This window comes from Gobio gobio, assembly GCF_949357685.1.
Source record: "Gobio gobio genome assembly, chromosome: 19".
Classification (NCBI taxonomy): Eukaryota; Metazoa; Chordata; class Actinopteri; order Cypriniformes; family Gobionidae; genus Gobio; species Gobio gobio.
Window position 1 is genome coordinate 34583792 of NC_137112.1, and position 24296 is coordinate 34608087.

Below are 24296 nucleotides of genomic sequence, written 5' to 3' on the forward strand. Positions count from 1 at the left end.
TTTAGCTCCCATATGCGACCTGAAAACGTGCCACTTAACGTTACCTCAGCTCTGCTCAGCTCTTCGCTCTCGTGATGAATGAAATTTGACACTGCTGCGTCTGTGCCATGACTTTCTTTCGGCTCACTCACACTTTATTGAAAAGACACGTTCAGTTTTTAATTGTAGTGTTTATTCTCTAGCTGAACGAAATGATTGTATTACTTTGAAGATCAAAACAACAGTGTACGGAGTGGCCTCGTAGGGCAGCGAAGCAAGTGCATTCTGGGAGTTGTTGTCTTTCATCCACATGAGACAAAAATACATTTTCTGTCTTTTCTCAGTCTAGAAGGCACCAAATTCAAAAATAATTTCACATTTCTACTGCATAAATGACCCAGTTTAAATACAAAGCTTAATGCTAAATCACTGAAGTAATCCTTTAATAAATTTGCAAAGATTTCAAAGAAACTTCTTTCATGTTGTCATTATGGGGTATTGTTTGAATTTTGAGGAAAATAATTAATTTAGTCCATTTTGAAATCAGGCTGTAACATAACAAAATGTGGAAAAAATGCTGTGAATACTTAAAAGCGCTGTGAATACTTTCCCGGTGAACTGTAGGAATCTAATTTAGACATTTTATAATTTATAATAGCGATCCAATACATGGCAATTTTTTAAAGTGTCAAATTCAATAGTTCATTAAAAACTAAATAGTGGAGTCAGTTAGTTCATTCCATTCACTATAAATTTAAATTCAAATTCTGAATCCTATTTGCAACCTCAAATCAAATTCAGAAACTGCTATGGAATTTAAAAGACATTTCAGTTCAATTCTAAATGGCACACAACCTTGGTCTGAAATGAACGGGTGCTTGGGGAAAAAATGTCACCAAAATAGAAAAAAAAAAATTCCCCCGAATCTAAGATAAGGGGGCAGAAAATACCCCTGCACAATTAAGCTAGATCTATTACGGCTGTTACGATTAAAGTGAAATTAATAAAAAACATTGATTGTGGTATTTACAGTAGATTTGGTCATGTTGCATCATAATTAATCAATCACACACGTTTCTGTTGAGCTTATGAGTGCAATGTCCAATCAGAGGCCTTTTGATTCAACAACGCAGAGAACGCCACTCACTTCTAAATCTGCATTTGAGAATTCTCTCATCATTATAAACAACAAAGTACAGGAATGATGCAAATAAGAGATTCAAAGCACTTTCACAAAAAAGTGTTCACGCTTCAGTGTTCTTGGCTTGATTTCTTTATATAATTTCTTCCCAGTTTGAATATTAACCATTTTGTTTTCATGCTACTGAAATAAACAATATGAAGCATTGATTTTCTAATCCATAAAAAGCAATAAACAAATTCATAAACAGTTCACAAAAAACTACAATATCAAGAGCAATAAATCAACAAAAATGATTTTTGTCATGATATTGCAGCATCTCACTCTAATGAGTTCCTGTTTCATTTATAGGCTATTTACATAATGCAATTTTTGTGTAAATATATGTACATGAGCAGCATTAAACAGCCTGTGTAAATAAACATAAATGATTGATTGTAACTGGTTAAATTGACGTATTTGACATAACAAACAACACTGATACATTTTATAAGGTAATTGTTAAAATCGCCCTTACAAAGGTAAAAAATACCAGTGGAAAATCAATTCCAGGAGGCAAATATTGACTCTGCACACAACCCTAACTGATTTAATGAGATGTTTTGTACCTGTGCATCCATGAGCAGGTGTCTCATTAGAGCCATGGATTGGCTCAAAGTATCCCTCTCGGTGGGCAGATAGGTGTCCTCTTCATGGCTCATGGCGTTGGGTTTGCTCACCATGAAGTGAGCGATCTGGTCGTTCAGGCTGTTCAGAGATTGCACAGCTGGAGAGAACAAATGAAAGATGGATCAGAATCACCCCTGAGCACACACACTTGTACAGTCCCCTATATGAGTTTCATATTTTATTATGGTCAAGTCTACATTATACAGCAACAACCGCCCATACATAAAGCACTCTTATAACTTCACTGATGGAATAATTGCCTTGTCATTTATATCAGATAACATGGGGCCATGAGACTCTCTGAGCTGTTATTGCTTTTCTTGGATTGCTCTGGGCAAAAAGAACATAAAAATAAAGCCAGCATTGGCACTCCATTTGATACCATAAGATAGCAATAAAAAGCCTTTTTCACACATTGGTTGGGCTTTCAGGGTTTCTGCAGCTCTTACAGAAAAACACATTGAGTATTTACCCTAATGATAGCTATACATTGTAAAATAACTGTGTGTCATTAAGAATGTTTACAAACCTGATTGTCATGAAATATAATTTACATTTACACTACCATTTAAAAGTTTTTTTTAAAGAAATAAATTAATAAATGTATTAAGTAAGGATGCATTCAATTGATAAATCAAGCAGCACAACTGTTTTCAACATTGATAAAAATAATAATGTTTTTTAAGCACCAAATCAGCATATTAGAATGATTTCTGAAGGATCATGTGACACTGAAGACTAGAGTAATGATGCTAAACATTCAGCGTTGCCATCACAGAAATAAATTATATAAAAAACAGTTATTTTAATTGGACAAATGTTTCAAAATATTACTGTTTTTACTGTGTTTTAGAACAAATAAATGCAGCTTTGGTCAGCATTAGAGACTTCTTTCAAAGACATAAATAATCATACTGACCCTAAACCTTTGAATGGTACTATATAAATGGTAATTAATCTACAAAGAACATAACCCAAACCCATAGTTATAAGTTTTAAGCGTAACTCGTCCTGATTCAGTCAGATTTACTGAATAGAATGTTTTTGTGTGCAAGTCTGGGTTTAATTGGGGGAAAAAACTATGTATGTGTCACTTTGACATGAATTTGACCTGTATGATTAAAATAAAAAAGTCTAAACTTTTCACCATGTTGTAATTCCAATATTTCATCAGTCAATAGCCTTAGTTTGCCATCATTGGCAAAGGTGTGCCCATGTGCATGATCTCAGCTGGTATATGCCTGGCTTGGTTAGTTCATCAAGCTTTGCTGCAACCCTTCAGATGATTCGGCTCATTGGCATGCTGTCTGCCCTTCTCTAATCCTTCTCCCATGGGCTCGGCAGCTCCCCGCGCAAGCTTCCATTTACCATTAATCCCTCTCACTTAGTGAAGGCTGCCAGAATTATTGTAAGTCCATTACCACTGTAGAAATCTCACATCCATGCCCATTTTAATGCATTTATTCATAGTTTCCGGCAAACACGCCTGACCCTTGCTTGCCTCTATCAATCAGTGCATCAGCGTATCCAACAAATTAAAAGAGACACATCAGTCTTTTTCCACACAACAACATCACAATGAAGCGTATTCATTATGGCATTGACCTCAGCTGGCCAGGAAGCTAATGCTGACACATATGTCCAATAATTGCAGTTTTAGTTTGACGACTCAGCTCTGATGGCAAACAAATCAGCGCTGTAGGGCCATTTAGAAGGAGTGAGAATTAGACAGACAGAAAAAGAGGTCATCATCCATTCCCCCTCATGTTGTTCCAAACCTGTATGACTTTCTTTCTGCTGAGAAACAGAAGGAAAAATGCTGATGGAATCTACCTTGGGTTCAATATTAAGGTATATGAGAGAGTTTCAGGACAGGTGTCACAACTGTCACCTACCCTACTGGGTCAGCGCTATGTTTTACATTTGATAATGTACATATATTTTATGCCTGTGATACTGTGACTTGTGATAGTTTCGACAGCATCAGCAAAAATTGCGATCCGTAATCTTTTGCCATGTTTCATTTTCCAGCAAAAGTGTTTCTGTGCAGTTATAATCAGTATTGCAGTTTCAGGTAATATTGCTAATTGTCTTGAAAACCAGCAACACTAAGATCCCACTAGTAATGGACCAACCAACATTAACTAGCAATTTAGCAAAACATTTGTAAAGAAAAAAAACATTATGTTGAACTTCTCCTGTTGTCTTCCACAGAGGAAAGAAAGCCATACAGGTTTGGAATGACAATGAAATGACATGAGAATGAGTAAACAGTGACAGATTTGTAATTTTTTTGGTGAACTGTCCCTTTAAGAGTCCGCTAGTAAGCTTCCCCTGCAGTTGTTATTCAGCTAGGGAGCCTGTTAGTGCTCAATGCATCATGTGGCAAAGCAGCCCTGACTGATGTGCTTCACTATGTTTAAAACCTCAAGAAAATAGTAAATTCTACTTACTCCATCTGTTCTGTCCTCTAAAAACACTTCCATTTTTCACACATGCATCCATTCTGAAGTAGTTGCGGGTTATTTGACAGACAGACAGACAGACAGACAGATAGACAGATAGATAGATAGATAGATAGATAGAGATAGATAGATAGATAGATAGATAGATAGATAGATAGATAGATAGATAGATAGATAGATAGATAGATAGATAGATAGATAGATAGATAGATAGATAGATAGATAGATAGATAGATAGATAGATAGATAGATAGATAGATAGATAGATAGATAGATAGATAGATAGATAGATAGATCACAGTTTGATCTCATAATGCACAGTTAATGAAAACTTAATTAAATTTGGGAGGATGTGACTCAGCAGATCCAAAGGCCCTTAACAGCAACAACAGAAGCACAAGGGCATGAAAGAGCCTTTACTATCTTCCTTTCGCACTGAGGTATGGATTTAAAATTTGGTGCAGTCAGCTACAGCATTGCAGGGGTCATTTAAGATTTGAGAAAGATACCTTCACATAGAGACAGCAAATACTACCGTGTCAACTCAGAGAGACTTTTCCTAGCAGTAATTCTTCCATTTTCCATGGGTGGATTGTTTTTTGTGTGATCGGAGATGCTCAAATCGCATTTCAGGAAATACCACAATATCTCTGCTGTTGCTGACTGTGGCATAACACAATGCTGGAACGGAATCACATTGTTTCCTTATTATCCTCAACCACTCTGGAGATAAAAGTCAGGAATCTTGTTTTTATAAACACTGAATCCATTCACCAAAAATGGGAGAATTGCTTAGTAATGGCACTTCTGAAATGGATGTTTTTCTGGAGTGTGTGCATAACATAATAATGTCAAAAACACAGACTTTTTCACCTTTAAGTGGCCCTCAGAAATACTCGTTTCTGATTGGTCAATTGTGGGACTGAATGGTCAAACATTTGTATGGATATTTTAATGTATGTTCAACTGTATATTTCTGTATATAATTTCTATATAACATACTGTTGCTATTTTCATTCTACTTTCGTTTCCCTCCACCATCTTTCTTTTCATATCAATGCAAGTTAGAATATTAAGAAGTATAGAAAATTTAGAAGTAGATAGACCTGTTTTAAGTAATGTATTTTGAATATAAGTTTATTTGTATATTTAACTTGTTTTTAACTTAATTTTAATTGAAAATGTAAATATTGATATGCAGTGTTGCTTCTCACGTAAATGTATCTTTTTTAAGAATTTATAGATATTTTAACTGGGGGAAAAATTAAATACATATTATGAATATAACATTTATCACCTTTTATCCAAAGCAACTTACAAATGAGATTACAAACAAAGGCAAAAAATGGCCTCACAAGACTTCAGTATTAATTTTATGATGGGCATAAACCCTTGATAGATGACTGGAAGCTCAAGTGTCTCGAGTTACTCTAAAACTCCAATAAAACTGTACAACAACAAAAAAACAACTGGTAGAAAATACAAAGAGCTGAGAGAGAACATAAACTAGGAAGATGTCTTACATACAGCTAAATATAGAAAAATAGTAGGAAAAAAGTAACTTGGAACGCATAATCAAACTTTTAATAATAATAATATATAAATTCATAATATTGTTGCAGTGTTCATATTTTGTTATTCACTTGTTATTCACAATATTATGAAAATTTTTCTTGCCAATTTTTAAAAAAGAAATATACTGGAAAGATAACTAAGCATTAAACGATTGGAGATTTGGAGAACCGCCCGACGCAAAGCAGAGTGCATTAAAATCGTGGTCATTAACGGCATTGGCAACTTAAAGCTGTTGTTGATGTGTGCAGCGCAATATTTGACCGGCAGGGTAAAACTGATGGTTATTTTCGTCAGTTACAGCTCGTTAGATCTAGCATTCTGCCCGCTTTGAATCAGACACAAAGATAAATTAGTGATTACATTAAGATTACATTTATTTGAATGAATGAATAAATGAATTAATTATAGCATTTATTTGAATTAACTGTCGAGAGAGAGAGAGAGAGAGAGAGAGAGAAAGAGAGAGAGAGAGAGAGAGAGAGAGAGAGAGAGAGAGAGAGAGAGAGAGAGATTGCGTCTGATCAGCTCTCTCAAAATAGCGATGTTACCCCCTCGTTGTTGAGAAATATAATGTAGTGATTCAGGAGTGAATCAATTTTGTAACAAAGACGCAGAGCAACATTGATAACAAGTGTCTGTGCTCCTGAATGTTTCTGTGTGTGCGCAGCGCGATCTCTGCTCTCTGTGTGCGAGTGATGTATGTCTGTTCGATTCAATGAAAACAGCGCAGTAATATTAAAGGGATAGTTCACCCAAAAATTAAAATTACCCCATGATTTACTCACCCTCAAGCCATCCTAGGTGTATATGACATTCTTCTTTCAGACGAATACAATCAGCGTATTTCTGTCAGGACCCCTATCGTCAAAGATGATTGATTGACTATTAGCATATAGTTTGGATTGCCGGTATGGTTCTGTTCTGGGCAAGAACTCCCTGCGCATCCATGCAGCCTAGCATGGATAAGAGCAGGGAGAGCAACAATAACCCCCCTTAGGGTAAACAGAACAGAACCAACATAATGTATTGCAGATATCATTAATGTTGATTCAAGGGGAATTAGAATACCAAATCCTGACTGACAAGAGGAGGAGCTGGGGGTGGAGGAGGGTAAATGAGCTCTGGAGAAACACGATAGCTGCTGATAGTACTGAGGAGCTGTATATATGTATGCTGTGATAGACATCATATTCCTATAGGTAGACGTGATCAGCTGACAGACAGCTGATGCGAGTTTGACTAACGTGACTTGCCCGAACTGACACTATACACTTCATTATTATTAAAAAACGTCCTTGCTCTTCCAAGCTTTATAATGGCAGACACAAATCTGAAGCCCAAAAAAGTGCATCCATCCATTATAAGGGGTGCCGGAAGCTAGATGTTTTCCTTTATAAAGTTTTAAATGTGGATATTTTTCTTACACAAACCTATCGGTTCACCTCAGAAGGCCTTTATTAATCCCCTGGAGCCGTGTGGAGTATGTTTATAATGGATGGATGCACTCTTTTGGGCTTCAAATTTTAGGCTGCCATTCACTGCCATTATAAAGCTTGGAATAGCCAGGACATTTTTTAATATAACTCCGATTGTATTCGTCTGAAAGAAGAATGTCATATACACTTAGGATGGCTTGAGGGTGAGTCAATTATGGGATAATTTTCATTTTTGGGTGAACTATCCCTTCAACTGACTACCTGTGCTTTAAACAATTTTATTGCACACCTTCCAGCCAAGGAATCAAGTATTCAGACTTATTTATCAGTAAATAATTCAGTAAAAAGAAATCTGTAAATAATTCAGTATGCCAAAACCTCATAACCTAAAATGCAGTAACAACTCATAATTTGGAGCCAATCAGCCTTATTCACAAATGATAAAGCTCAAATGACAAGTAGCATATTAATGGAACTATAAAGACAATTTGTCTCCCCTACACATGCAGTAACTTTAAGGCCCTTACAGAGAGAGGTCATGTGGAAGAAGGTCAAAGCCTGTGTGGGCTTCTCTATTGACCAATAAGGTCATTCTCAGAAAACATTGCGATTGTGAGACAGGCCTGCCATAAAATGCAGTTGCAGAGCACTGAGCGCATATGTCGAGCAGATTTATGATCAGACCTCGTCTCTGCGAGCGCCGCAGCACATCTTGAAATCAAAGCGAAAGCTAAATAAAAAGTTTATGGTGCCAACTGACGAATGGAGTCTAATTTCACATTCAGCAGTTTACGAGGTGCGCATCTGAAGAGGATACCTTAAGATGTGACAGAGGATAATGAAACCACGACATTGAAAGTGACACGGCATCACATACTGAAACGCAGTGCAATACACTGTTTCAATTTTGCAGCAGGGCTGTCTGTCATGGAGTTTGTGGTTCAATGAGACAACCAAGGGACTTTTCCCAAGAGCAAATCAATAAAGACTGAGTCTCAATACCAGTGTAAGGACAGAGAGCTATCTGCCTTCACAGCAACGGCTAAAGAATGGAGAGTTTATGTTTTTCATTGATCATGTATAGACTTTTTGCAATCAGACCGGTGTCAGATTATGACAGGTCCACTGAAGAATGGAGATCTCTTTAAGATCTCTTTAGTATGTCAATTGTCCCAAACAGCAATGGGATTAATTGGCAGGTCAATGAAGAATTCTTAAGGTCTCCTGCCTTTCAATATTTTTTGATTTTTCCTTGAGAAAAAGACAGCAGTAATCTCAAATGAGTTTCAGAAGAGATCACAACAATGTATCTAACTAAAGCCCACAATTGTCAAGATACCAATGTGTGCAATCTGAGATTAACTCAATATAAATGCAAACAATTCCATTTTTCCTAAACAAAATCATCTGAGCTAAGCGATCCACAATCATTTTATAGCTCTATAACCTTACTGTCAACAACTGTGTGTTATATGCTTCTATTTAAATTTTTCCAAAATAATTTTAAGACCACCAAAGACAATGCTTGTTCTTAAATGAATTCATGACTTAGCCACTAATAAAACAAGCCACTTGTGTCATTCCTAAATGAATCTGTGTCTTTGGACGAATCATTTAAGTGACTGATTCAATCACTCATTCATAAAGAGAGTCCATTAATTCAGAACCGCACACTAGCATGCTACTCTTAATATTTTTAGCATATCTGTAGAAACAAGTTACAAGGTTCCAAAATCAGCAAATCACTTGTTGCGTTCCTAAATAAATCAGCATTTTGAACAAATCATTTGAGTGAATGATTCAAAGACTCTTGTTGGACAAATTGATTCAGTAAATTATTCTAGACAGTCACTTGTCGCCACATACTGGAATAATGCTGTATATTACAGAAAGAGTCACTTGAGGCATAAAATGGCAGCAATTATTATTGTTGGCATTAATCCACAGACTGACAGCCTGTCTAGAACTCCAGAACACCCATTAAAGGATAATGAAATAAAACAAATAAGCCCCAAGAAGGCCCACGGCTTCACAGGGCTTATTGCTTTTATAAAATGGTTACCACACAATGCAATCATTAAAGCCAAAATATATGTATCAATGCAACTTTCATGAAGTAAAATTACTAAAAGCCTTCCTTCCTTCCGCCGGAAAAAATAGTCCCTGACCGTGAACAGCAACCACAGACCTAGATCAGTGACAGCAACAGAAGTTACATTACACTATTAGATGGCGGCAAAGACTGTCTTTGGGTGCGTCTCAATCAGTTCTCTAGCTCCCGAGCTTGTGAATCGGTATATCGTGTACACGAATTCGGGCACTGGTAAGGACGGTAAGGGATGCTGGCTCACTACACATTGGGACACTGCTGACTCTATTTCCGGTGACGTGACAACGTCTTCATTGTACATCATTACTTGTATTTATGACCAACAGCAGAGCTGATATCTTTCTGACATCATCTTTGCCTGTTACATACACATGCAACATTTGAGACGTAAAAAAATGTTAGCTAGATTGTGTTCATTACGGTCTAAAAATGTATGTTTTGATCCTGAAGTATAATAAAATAATGCTTTCTATTTATAAAAATATATATCGCTTGTCGTTATCGGCCGTTATGTGTAGTGAGTTGGCTCCCGTGATTTAAGTTAGTGAGCATCGATGCACCCTGGGTTTTGCAGTGCATTGTGGGACTTTTTAGGGAAAGAACGTGTCAGTGCACTAGAAGGATTCTGCGATTGAGACATCCCTTAAAATGGCCGACTCCCTGATCAGTGCCCTGATTACGGAACTAGGGAGCTGATTGAGACGCACCCTTAATAAGTGAGTCACTCAATAGCGAAGACTTTTATATTGAAAGGACTAAAACTTCTTGTGTGAACACGAGAACAAGACGCAACTGACAAATGAGCTCTGTCAGTGTCAGGACACTCGAAAACAATATCAATGAGAACAAACATATGCTTACGTTGCTAAGAGTGGTTGCTCTGGGTGTTGTGCAGTGATACAGAGAACCGTTGGGTGAAGTGGTCATAGCCATGTTTTATCGAGAATAAAACACCGCTATTGACCAATCAGAATCAAGGACTGGAACTAACCATTTTATAATATATATTTATTTATTCATTTTAAATTAAAGAGCGAGGTATGAATATTGTATGTCAATGCAGAATGTTCAATTCTCTTGCTCAGGTAAGATTTCATAATGGGAGTTCCTGGTAACAGTAACACAATGCGTCTTTCAAAGATTCCTCTTAAAAGTCATTGAAATCTTGAAAGAATCGTAAAGTGAAGTGACAGTTTCATAATTCCATCAGAGAACAGTGTCGTCACACACAACAGAATGCAGATTCCCTGGTGGAGACATGAAAGAGAAAGAAAGAGAAAGACAGTGAAAAAAAAACCTTGCTGAACCAAGCCTGTGGCCATCTGATCTCTAATCTTGCTCTCAGATGATGACAACTGATGGCTGGTGTCCTCTCTCTCTTTGCCTGACGGGAAATGAGAAGAGCCCTACGCTGAAGCTAACGCTGGGCCGCCCACTCATTCACCCTGCCAGGGTGGCCCCTGGAACACATTACCATGCAAATGACTACACGCACTCCTCTCTCAGAGAGCGAAATGACACATTAAACATTCTGACAGAAGATAAAATATAAAAACTTTCTGAGAACGAGTGGAAAATTATTTCAAAAGTCATAAGCCAAGATAGGCCTTTATGGATAGACAGAGATCCTTTCTTTATGAGCCAAAGATAAAATGATAGGATGAATCACACAGATCTGTAATCTGTTATGCATTTCGAGCAGGCTTGAACACAAATGTATGAAAGTCGCCAGTTTCACACAAAAGAGTTTATTTTAGATGGAGGTGAATTTGATCAACTGGGATTAAGGAGATTATGTTGTAATACATGTTGGCTGTTCCTCATATTTATGATGATCATGTTCAACATTTCTTAAATGTTATAACAACATTTAGTGATGTTGTTGTAGGACTACTGAACATCACTGAAGCTCGATTGCAAGTGTTCTACAGTTCTATAAACAAATAGTCAATATTTAAGCAATATCAGGAGGCTCGTTCGGCAAGTAGATGCAGACGCGATATTCTTATATTTTAAACACAATATTCCCGGTTATTTTGTGTATTTTTGCTCCTCCAACGAAAATAGTTCCAAACAAACCCACAGTTGGGTTCACCTGTCACGAGTCTCTGGACAACACACGCAGTGGTGTTTGAATTCCTATGAATCAGTGTTTGAATGAATTGGTTCAGAAAATGACTCAATGACTCATAAAGACACAATTGTTGCCAATGACACCTATTGGCGTGTAACCAACAGGAAGAATCACCGAACAAATGTGGGATAAAATGAAAAAATAATTATTAGTGAAGGCCTGTCTGTAACGCAAACACATACAAGCGGAGCGAAACAACAAATGAAAAGAACTACAGAACACGTTTTTGAAAAATAACTTATTTTAACTTGAGTGCCATAATTTTAGAAAGCCGTATCGTACTCGAAAGGCGAGACGCAGCAAAGTCGTCTAATGCGTGGAAAAGCAAGATACATTAAGGTGTATCTTTTCAAAAACATTTTTCATGATGAATAATCATTTAAAAATAAGGAAATGCCTGACAAATCCTATGCATTGTCTTAAGCCGGGTTCACACTGTACAATTTTGGCCATAATTTGGCAGTCTGAGACAAATCTTGAGAATCCTAAAAGATTCCTCTGATCCTAGACCAGGGTTCCTCAAATCCGACCCTGCAGAGTTTAGTTCCAACGCTAATCAAACACACCTGAACATGCTAGTCAAGGTCTTCAGAGTTACTAGAAAATTGCAGGTAAGTGAGTTCGATCATGGTCTGACAGTGGCCCTCCAGGGTTGGATTTGAGGAACCCTGTCCTAGGCCAAAATTTTTGATCGCTATTTTGACATGTTCGCCGACAGCTGATTAAAGGTGCAATAGGTGATTCTCTATAGAATTTTTTTTTTGTAATGCTGGTTGAAAGTCTCCTCATATCCTGATAGCAATCTCTATGTTAAGCGCTCTAAATGTATTTTTATAAATATATCTTGTCTGTGGAAAGTGTATGACCATAAATGTCCGTTCAATCATTGCATTCGATCTGAATGAAAGTCAACATGTCTTTGCACACCACTGCGCGTTTCACGTCTGCTGTGCATACAGAGCGAAAATGGCAGGCAAACAGCGACAACCTATCTTTCCTTTTGAACTGACAAGTGGCAAGTATCTACATTGCTGGTTTCACAGTACAGTTCTATGTACCGCTGACTGCCCTATGCAGATAATTCAGTGAGATTCAACTGTGTTGCCTTGCCACTATGTCCTGAAATAGCATGAATAAAGCTGAAATACTGTGCATTCTTTTCTTTATGTCAACAGATTAACTTCTGAACTGGAGACATTTCACAATCACATATTAATGTACGCAAGCAAAGCGCTTCTGTTTCTCCCCTCTCACTGGTGAATGACACATGATGTAATCCAATACAATAACTTTGTCTCTGGTCTGTGTTCGTTCATGCGTTTTGAAGAAGGCGTGGCTTTGGACGGCGATTTGCAGGGAGGGTGGGATCATGTGCTTTCTATGCTAGCAGGCTGAAGTTAGCATTTCCCAGATCAATTGAACCCCAACGAAATTCTGGCAGTGTCAGAAGATTTGACAGTCCTGCAGTGTGGCTTCTCCTACGACAACCGTCAAATCAAAAAACAATAGGAGGAACCACCACTTGCTTCACATACATCGTCTTAGTTTTTTTTCCATTTTTCTTTTCAAGACAAGATCAAAATTACCCTAGAGAGTTTGCTAGCCACCATTTCTATCCAGCTCAGTCACCGAAGATGTCACAGATTCATGATGTAAAACTCCGGACGAGTCTTCTTGCATGCATCCGTTTTTAATGCGTCTCGATTGCCGTACAGTCTGACATGAATGACTAAAATCTTACAGTGTGACGGCTTACAGCAGGGGTCATGTACAGTCTGACAAACAACCGTCATAAAGGACTATTATTAATCGTACAGTGTGTACCCGGCTTTACCGACTTCAGAGTATTCGTAGCAGCCTTGACATGATACTGTCAAACTGACATACTTGACGGCAGTTTATCCTCCATTCAGATTCCGTTTCGCTCTACAACAGCATTTTTGATGCTTTCAGAACCAAAGAAACCAAAGATGAGAGCAAGAAAGCCAGAAAGAAACAAATTCTGAGTACTATTATGTTCAAGGGGAGATCTGATGAGGTCTTTGATTCCTCTGTAGCTGCTGGGAGCAAAAGGAGTCACTATGGGGCACCGTCTGCCAAGGCAATTTGAGAGCTTTCCAATGGCTTCACACTTCAAAAGTGAGGAGCAGAGTTAGATGAATGGATGTGCGGTCCCTCGCAGGTTTTTCGAGAGCACCAGGGAATGCATTCAGCATCACCCCATTACCAAGGAAAAACACAACCAAATCAAAATGGAGACAAAACAGAAAGGAAACAAGAAATGGTCGCAACTGCCTTCAAGGGGGAGCACAATCCAGTTCTTTTAGCCTCGCAAACAAACGGCGAAATCAGATTCCAGAATGGCATATGTAATAGTCATGCTAATTGCCAGGCAGTGGAAGCATAGACAATTTTGACAGTTTTATTATAGTTTTCTGAGCCATTGTTTGGCATATTATAACAGAATTCCACACCATTTGCATCACTCACTCAGGAACCTGCAATTTTGCTGTTTACATCGCCGTAATAAACGGCTATCTTTGACAGTGTGCAATCCATTCCCTGAGTGCTTTTGATTGCATGGTCTCCTGAGAGGCTGACTGTGTGAGCCTGCACCTGCATTTCTGATACAAAGAGACTTAATGCACTGGCAGTTTTGGACATGATGATTTGGCTCAACAGGACAAGGTAAAAAAAAAGAGAGAGAGAAAAGATAAGTGCCAAAGAAAATACACACATATGACTGTTTTCATTCAAACGGCTGTGTTCATGAGTCAGGGATTTTTAGCATGTGTTAGCCATCTGTGACCATTTAGACCTTTGCACCTCTGCAATTTGCTTCAAGCGAGAGACAGAGAGGGAGGCTTTTTACAGTGTTGTACAAGGTCAGTCCTCAGCAGAGGAAAAAAAAATGGAAATGTGGTGATTTCCGAAAACATGAGTCAAATTGGTCTGAACCGTTAAAGGGATAGTTCTCCCAAATAGGAAAATTCCCAAATATGTTTGACATCATTGACGCAGTGTTATTCTTGTCAACGAAAACTGACACTTTATTTTAAGGTGTCACTGTTACAGTGTAATTATATATGTACTGAGTAATATTAATAAACTATATGTACTTACTATAGGGTTATGGTAGGATTAGGGTTTGGTTGAGGGTTAATTGCATGTAATTATGCATATTTTACTGTTATTACTATGGTAAGTATATGTAACATGTAACAAGGACACTGTAAAATAAAGCAGATCACACAGCATGAAAGCAGTGGATCTCATCATTGCAACTTTCATCTTCATTAACAGTGCAAACGTGATATAGATAAGAGATTCATTGAATAAAACGGGAGTCATTGATAAACTCTCCTGTTTGATTGACAGCTCCAGTGCGTGCTGCTCAAACGATTGCAAAGGGAGCTTTCTTTGATCACTTTCTTTATAGAATTTAATCACCGTTAAATAACAGATTGCAATAATAATAACGCAAGTTGATGTTTAGTCACTGGTTTGATTTACTGACACACAGACAAAGAAGATCTGACTTCATGAATCTTTACATTTCAGATCAGGCATTAGAATGAACACAGTTACTTACATGTTGCAGTACTTTGTAACTTTTTTTTTGTTTTAAATAGGCTCATTTTCCAAGTCCATTACAGTTAAACAGTTGAGTTTTACCGTTTTTGAATCCATTCAGCCAATCTCTGTATCTGGCGGTTGCAGTTTTAGCATAGCTTAGCAGAGATCACTGAATCAGATTAGACCATTAGCATCGCACTCAAAAATGACCAAAAACATTCTATATTTTTCCTATTTAAAACTTGACTCTTCTGTAGTTCCATTGTGTACTAAGACCGACAGAAAATGAAAAGTTGTGATTTTCTAGACCGATATGGCTAGGAACTATACTCTCATTCCTGCGTGATAATCAATGAACTTTGCTGCCGTACCGTGGGTGCAGCGGTGTAATGAGCTTTTGAGTAAAACTCAAATGTTTAACTCTAATGGACTTGGAAAATGAGCCTATTTTCAAAAAAAGTGGAGTGTTCCTTTAACGCTAGGCCTACGTAACATGCGCGAATCGGTGGGCGGGGCTAAACAGGCAGTGATGAAGTAGGCGTTGATTTTCTTCTGCAGAGGCGGTGTTTCACCACACGATGACGTCAAGGTGAGGCATATTCTGAAATCGATCATTTGTTGGGCCTGGTGTCTATAAAAGCTTTTCTTTGACTAACAAGGAAGTTTTCAGCTCTGAAACTTACAGGATATTCTTTTATATATCAAAAACTCAAGGGAAAGTTGATTTCTCAATTCATGACCCCTTTAATCCCAAGAGATAGTGTTCATAGGGGTCAAGACGTTGATCGTCGGATTAGGAGGTACATTTAAGTCATTGGGGAAAATCTACCGCACATGCAAGTCATATGGACCTTTTCTTTTCTGTATGTAAAAGAGTTGAATCAACATTTTAATAAACTTCTGTTTTTGTGTTCCACAGAAGAAAGAACATCACACGTGCTGCGCCCGGTACTACATTTGGTTTGAAACTTACTTCGCAACAGTTAAAAAAGTATTTTCTATACAGTATGAATGTGTGTAGTATGAATTAAATTTGGATATACTTCATCCGCCACACTGTCATCATTGTCAACCAACCTATGCTGCGTCGCTTCACCTCCATTCACAAATCCTCTCATGGGATAGTAAAGTGTCCATCGAATGCACACTTCAGAATTTCTCCGGAAGCAGTAGGTCATCCATGACAAGCCTGCAACCATTAGCCAAAAAAAGCTAAATGCTAATGCTAAAACCAGAGGCTGTTTTTTTTTTTAAATGGAAGTCAGAGGAGAAGAGGCTTCACTACACTGAATAAAACGCTTTTGTGAGGAAACAGCTTTTCATTTAAAGGGTAACTTCAGTGATTTAGCATTAAAGCTACACTGTGTAACTTTTTTAGTTTATTCTTAGCTAAAAACACTTAGTTCTTTCAAAAATATATGTGCTCATTAATGTATATTTACTTCTTTCAAGTAATAAAGTATTCTCGTAAGTTTATAATATGCCATTGAAAATACATACAGGTGAGGGGTTCGAATGCCGGTCGCCATGTTGCCCCTCCATCTTGAAAGTACATTAGCCAAACACATACCCGTAAATTCGAGCTTCGCCTTTCGCGTTTTAACACTCTATGGCACCGTGTCGAATGTGGACGAGGTCGAACTGGAAGCCATATTAATCTTGGACTAAATCGGCCACCGTAGGAGTTAAAACAATCGCAATTGAAATCGGAATTGAGAGGAACAGAAACTAATATTCATTGGATGGTCATATACCTTTTCACCGCTAGATGGGGGAAATATCACACTGTGTAGCTTTAAGCTTTGTTTCAGTAGAAACCCTGTAGTATATTTGAATTATGGTTCTTTCCCCCCTCATATCCCCCTGAGACGAGAGAACTATGCATTTTATTTCTGGAAAAAAAAAAACTCAGATGACGTAAATATCGTCATTTTGCGTCATCTGAGGATTTTTTGGCCAGAGGCTAAAAACTACAGCCAGTAGATGGAGCTGTTCCGCATGTTATCAACCCGCCCACAGGGGAGACATCTCACGCACAGAATGTAAATGCACTCGGCTCGGCCTCGGGCATTAATAACGGGGCGGTGCGGAGCAAAGTGAGTGTTTCAACTTTTCAACGAATTCCTATGAAAGTTTAGCTTCCATATGCGATCAGAAAACGCGGCAGACTGGACACGCGTCGTAAATGACTGCCACGCTTACCTCTGCTCAGCTCTTCGCTCTCGTGATGAATGAAATCTGACACTGCTGCGTTTGTCTCGTGACTTTCGTTCGGCTCACTCACACTTTATTGAAAAGACACGTTCAGTTTTTAATTGTAGTGTTTATTCTCTAACTGAACGAAATGATTGTATTATTATGAAGATCAAAACGACGCTGGGGGGCGGTGTAGGGAGGGGCCTCGTAGGGCAGCGAAGCAAGTGCATTCTGGGAGTTGTTGTCTTTCATCCACATGAGACAAAAATACATTTTCTGTCTTTTCTCAGTCTAGAAGGCACCAAATTCAAAAATAATTTCACATTTCTACTACATAAATGACACAGTTTAAATATACATTCATCTTCCCAGTGCTGAAGTGCCCCTTTAATGAATCGACTGCTTGTCTACTAACCTTCAACATGTTTTACGCTAAACAATGTATTTGTTTGTAACGATGTGTTGATTTTACTATGATAAAAGGATTATTTTATAAGAGAAGGCAGAGAAGGGAATGTCGCGACAGGTAAAACTTATTTATGGCATTACCATAGTATTCAATAGTAATATTGAGTGATATTGTATATTGTCAAAAGAAAGTAGGAAATACAGATGTTGTCTTTCTTTGGCTTTCAGGTTTGACCAGTTATGATAAGACTTGAATGGTAATGACTATTATAACTGCATGTATGCACATGACACTGATATTATGCATGTTAATAAATAAAGAGAAAATGAACGATTTAAGTGTTATATTGTATGTTGTTTAATGAAGAAGAAAAAAAAAGAAGTATTCTTTCTATTGCTGCCAGGTTAGTCTTGTGTTGTAATGATTTATGACTGCTGTGTGCCTAATGATGATATAATGCTTTTTAATGAACCAAGGTAAAACAATACATATGATTAATTAATTAAATAAGTATTAAATTACAATGAAGTTTTTAGTGTATTCTTAAAGGGTTAGTTCACCCAAAAATGAAAATGATGTCATTAATTACTCACCCTCATGTCGTTCGACACCCGTAAGACCTCTGTTGATCTTCGGAACACAAATGAAGATATTTTTGTTGAAAGCTGATGGCTAAGAAAGGCCTCAGATAGGCCTCCATTGGCATTCAGTACATTTACACTCACAAGACCCATAAAAGGCACTTAAAACGTCGTTACAAAGTCCATCTCACAACGGTGGCTCTACAATAATTTTACGATGCGACGACAATAGTTTTTGTGTGCAAAAAAAATCTAAATAACGCCTTTATCCAACTTGTTCTTGTCTTCCGTGTGTGCCTCCACGACGCATGCGCGAGAATATTACGCAGATCCGGCGTTCGGACACATGACCCAGAAGCGATTTGTTTACAAGCAGAGGAAGACGCGTGTATCTAAGCTGTTGAATTCTACATTGATCGTGCTTTAGGTCTCGGCGTAGTGCTCAAAATGGGGCTAAAGTGTGCATTTCATGGATTCCCGAACGCCGGCGCTACGTCATATTCTCGCGCATGCGTCGTGGAGGCACACACGGAAGACAAGAAGAGGTTGAATAAAGTCGTTATTTTTATTTTTTTTTGCGCACAAAAACTATTGTCGTCGCTTCGTAAAATTATTGTAGAGCCACTGTGGTGAGATGGACTTTGTAACGACGTTTTAAGTGCCTTTTATCGGTCTTGGGAGTATAAGTGTACTGAATGCCAATGGAGGCCTATCTGAGGCCTTTCTCAGCCATCAGCTTTCAACAAAAATATCTTCATTTGTGTTCCGAAGATGAACGGAGGTCTTACGGGTGTCGAACGCCATGAGGGTGAGTAATTAATGACAGAATTTTCATTTTTGGGTGAACTAACCCTTTAAATAGAGAAAATAGAAATATTTGCACTCAGTAAAGCACATTCCACAAACAATGCAGTCCTACTGTACATAACACCAAATATAGAACATTTATTTACAAGACCAGCACGCTAATCCACAAGAAACTGATTAACGTAAACTGTGACTGTCATAAAACTTTGAACGACGGGCACTGATGTCACTGCCATTACACGATAGGCTGAGAGCCGTTACGCTTTCTCCAATGGTAAGAGATACAGACCCTCTCATCTCCCTATATAAAGACAATCTCTGATACTACTATATAGTATGGAAGTAGGCACATTCGGATGCAGCAATGGTTTGGAACGACATGAGGGCGAGTAAATGATGACAGAAATTTCACGTTGGGGTGAACTATTCCTTTAAGGACTTTATATAGTTGAGAGGCACATCACAAGCCATGCCTTCAGGCATCTCTAAAACAAACATTGAAGCAGGTCATTAGTTACCTCACTGCTATGCTGTTCCTTCAAGCTTAGATCCATCCACTGCCATTTTCCCAGCCTGTCAACTGACTCCCCCGAGGCCTCCTCAACCACCTCGAACTTTCATTGTGCAACAGGCATCTTTGGCTTTGAGAGGAACATGGGGCTGGTAAGCACCTCCACAAAGCCTCTAATCAGTGGCATACACAAACTGCAGTCCCTCGAGCCCTCAAGCTCTTCCAAACTACAGCCCTGACTGGCTGAAAGCAACCGCACTGTCAGAGACGTTTACTAGGCAGTGGTGGAATTAACGAAGAGAGCCAGTGAATAAGCATTTAAAAGTTTGTGCGTCAGCAGTCACGCACGATAAAACGAAACCAAAAGCAAAGCAGAATTAAATAATAATGCTCCCCAAAGTAAACAAATCAAAGGGAGCACTACATCTGATTTTAATAATCTTGAATAAATCCATCATGCAAAACCGTCAATGTGATGCAAGCATAGAAAATGATAAAAGGAACCATTTTCATTGACTGAACCTGGGCTTTTCTTATCAGTTAGGATACATTAAGAGTACTGCTGACTCTTAGGAAAAGTTTCACAGCCCTTAAGATTTATACAACTAACTTTAAATTGAATTCTCTTTATGTCCCTCCAGAAATATTCATCTGATGTCTCCCATTTAACTTCCGTAGGTGAATTGTTTCCATAAGCTCAAGGATTCTGTCAACTGAATTACACGGCAATGACCACACGTTTGATCGGAATTCAAATTACCACAGAAGACTCAAATATTCCCGAAGTGCTTGCTCTTAATCCCACTAAAACGTTTAGTATGAAGCGGTCACAATGTTTAAAGCAACTACAATTCTCTTTATGAGGAATTTACAGCTTTAAACTTTTTCACTGCACACAACTGTATTGCTGTGCTTGTGACTGTCAGTAATTGCATTAATATTTATTGAAGTATAAAAACCTCTTCCCTGATAAGACTGCCAAGAGGACCTATAGTTCCCTCTTCTAACAATAAAAAGGCAGATAGAGTGAACTTCATTTTTCTTCTCAACAAAATTCAAAGTATTTCAACAGCCGCTATAATCAAAATTCAAATTAGGGTGGGGAAAACTCCCTACATCAATAAATGAAAGTTTAACTTAAGACCGTCTCTGCGCCGGTTTCCATGGTGACAAAGCAGCCCTCCTTTGCTCTCAGATCAATGTTAATGTCACACATGCCGCGAGGCTTTGCTCTTATCAGTCAGAGAGCTTTTTCCCATGGCTGTCCTCCAAAGATTGCTTGACTGCTTTAAACTGAGAACTATACTGAACAGCATGTTGTCGGAATGGACAGTGGAGTGTTTCATAAACAAATAAATCATTGTGTATGTTTAGAGACACGTGTGAGCAGATGGATGTACCAATGGTGCGGAATGCGGTGCCTTTCCAGATTCCAACATTCATCCCCCATTTTGGGGAGATTTTCATGTATGCTTGGCAGACGCAGACATATATAAATTATTGCAGTAAAATCAATGAATTACATCATACATTGTAGAAATTAAAGCGTAAATATCAACGTTACAAAATTAAGTAGAACCTACTCAACTTTCTGATACTGGTGTTCCCATCATGCACTGGGGCATGTATAATTAATAAGGTTGCATTTTTCACTGTTTTCCAGCTGTATTTACACTGTTTTATCATTGATTTTGTTGTTAGGTTTAGTTTTGTGACATCTGAAGTTATTTTTTTTCTCTCAAAATGACACGTACCGTTATTGCGTATTGTGTACCAAGTATTGAGATCTCTGTGTTTAGGTGGGTACCACATTACTTCTATTATCTAAATATGTTGTCGACACAATATCTACAGTATTCTTTACTTAGATGTTCTAAGTAAAGCATGTACTTCAAAAGCATGGCTTAATTCAGTGTTATATTGTTTGAGTAAAATGTGTTTGAAACAGAGAATTTGTAAAGTAAACTAAGTAGAATTTACTTCATTTCTTTGTTTATTTTACTTAACTTAGTTAAGAAGATTCTACTTCCATGTGTGAAATGCACTTAAATATGTGTGCAACAACTTTTTTATTAAATGTAATAGTTGAAAAGTAAATATATAAACACACATATTATATATTTACAAACGTTTATGTTAGATGTGATTAATCACGAATAATCGAGTTGACAGCACAAATATACACTATTTTGCCAAAAGTATTTGGACACCCCTCCAAATCATTGAATTCAGGTGTTCCAATCGCTTCCATGGTCAAAGATGTGTAAAATCAAGCACCTAGGCATGCAGACGCTTCTACAAACATTTGTGAAAGAATGGGTCGCTCTCAGGAGCTCTGTGCAATAAGTCCATTGTGAAATTTCCTCACTACTAAATATTCCATGATCAACTGTTAGTGGTATTGTAACAAAGTGGAAGCAATGGGGAACAGCAACTCGTAAAAAATCACAGAGTGGGGTCAGTGCACAGAAGTCGGCAGAGTCAATAGCTACAAACCTCCAAACTTTGTGTGGCCTTTAGATTAGCTCAAGAGCAGTGCGTAGAGAGCTTCATGGAATGGGTTTCCATGGCCGAGCAGCTCATCCAAGCCTTACATCACCAAGTGCATCACATCACTTACATCATGCAAAGCGTCAGATGCAGTGGTGTATAGCGCGCCGCCACTGGACTCTAGAGCAGTGGAGATGTGTTCTCTAGAGTGACGAATCACACTTCTCTGTCTGGCAATCAGATGGATGAGTCTGGGTTTGGCGGTCGCCAGGAGAACAGTACTTGCCTGACTGCATTGTGCCAAGTGTCAAGTTTGGTGGAGGGGGGATTATGGTGTGGGGTTGTTTTTACAGGGCTTGGGCTTGGCCCCTTAGTTCCAGTGAAAGGAACTCTTAATGCTTTAGCATACCAAGACATTTTGGACAATTTCATGCTCCCAACTTTGTGGGAACAGTTTGGGTATGCCCCTTCTTGTTCCAATATGACTGCGCACCAGTGCACAAAGCAAGGTCCATAAAGACATGGATGAGCGAGTTTAGTGTGGAGGAACTTGACTGGCCTGCACAGAGTCCTGACCTCAACCCGATAGAATACCTTTGGGATGAATTAGAGCGGAGACTGCGAGCCAGGCCTTCTCGACCAACATCAGTGCCTGACCTCACAAATGCGCTTCTAAAAGAATTTTCAAAAATTCCCATAAACACACTCCTAAACCTTGTGGAAAGCCTTCCCAGAAGAGTTGAAGCTGTTATAGCTGCAAAGGGTGAGTCAACTCCATATTAAAACCCTAAGGATTAAGAATGGCCGTCATTAAAGTTCATGTGCATGTAAAGGCAGACGTCCCAAAACTTTTGGCAATATAATAGACAGACAGACAGACAGACAGACAGACAGACAGACAGACAGACAGATGATAGATAGATAGATATATAGATAGATATATAGATATATAGATAGATAGATAGATAGATAGATAGATAGATAGATAGATAGATAGATAGATAGATAGATAGATAGATAGATAGATAGATAGATAGATAGATAGATAGATAGATAGATAGATAGATAGATAGATAGATAGATAGATAGATAGATAGATAGATAGATAGTGTTGTAGTCCAGAGAATTGAACCCACAATCAGTGACTAAATGCAGCATGAATACAAGCATAGATAACATACTAATGGGGGTTACTAATGTACTTAACTGTCTCAATTACAAACGCAATAATGTTAGCGGTGAGTAAATATGCATTAAATGTTAGAGGAAAGAGACTTACTAATAAGTCAGAGAGTTGAGTGCATTTCTATAATGAAGTAACATTTAGCAAATGTCAACCAATCACCTCTGACGACCCCCAGCACGGATACTTCAACCATAGACAAAAACATTTGCATCAAGCCCTTAGAGAACTAGTCTTTACCTGTCACACTTAATCATGGGTGCACCTAGACTACATGGCAAAGTTTTTCTCACTGACCCGCTCTTAAAAGTAGATTAACCCCATGGTGCAATTTGAATTTGTCCTCAGCCAATTGTAACAGTTCACACAAGAGCTGGTGGTCTCATTTTTCTCAATTATAGCATTAAGGCGGGTCCTGAACTGTTCTCTTTTTGTATGTTTTTCCTTCTTGAATGATTTGCGTTTAATTGTCTATTCAACTGTGTAAAGCTCAGGGATTTTCAAAGCAAACACTTGACATCTTGACTGCAGTCAGAGTTCATTCTTTGGATTATTTCAAAAGTATCATCAAGAATATTCTCACACCCATCTGTGAACTTCAAGGAAAGAATGTCTGCTATGCTTCAGCCCAATTTCTTAAAATGCTTCCCTTGATTTAACAATTATCTTATGATACATGCAGATTTAAGCATGCCATTTTGTATTCTGTCAAATTCATCACACCTCAGCAGCTGCAATTAGCACTAAAAGTTTTACTAAATCAACAATGAGATTGAGAAAAAGAAAACAGAATACCTCCCTCACGTTGCTGCTTGATTAATTCACAATAATTCTATTGGAGGCGTCTTGGCACCTTTTTTATTATTTAGCACTCAGCTAAATACGCTTATAGGGTCAACCGTTAAATCATATTAGGATGAGCCAGACAGGTATGGAATTTAGTACATCTGACTTTCCAAAGAGGCAATACTGCCCCCATATGGCACTGAAAGTTAAAGCAACTCAAGCAACACAAGGAATGAACATGAACCTGA

General features: G+C 38.1%; 1 protein-coding gene across 4 annotated transcripts in view; it reads right to left on the reverse strand.

Annotated features, from left to right (window-relative positions):
* Positions 1–24296, reverse strand: part of kaznb (kazrin, periplakin interacting protein b) — a 209513-nt gene that overhangs the window by 160046 nt on the left and 25171 nt on the right. For all 4 annotated transcript variants that reach the window (XR_013818509.1, XM_079843827.1, XM_079843830.1 and 1 more), the window contains exon 2: positions 1729–1886. Coding sequence is in view for 3 of the 4 variants with exons in the window: in XM_079843827.1 (XP_079699953.1) it covers positions 1729–1886 (158 nt within the window). In the remaining variant the exon portion in view is untranslated. The remainder of the gene's footprint in view (positions 1–1728; positions 1887–24296) is intronic.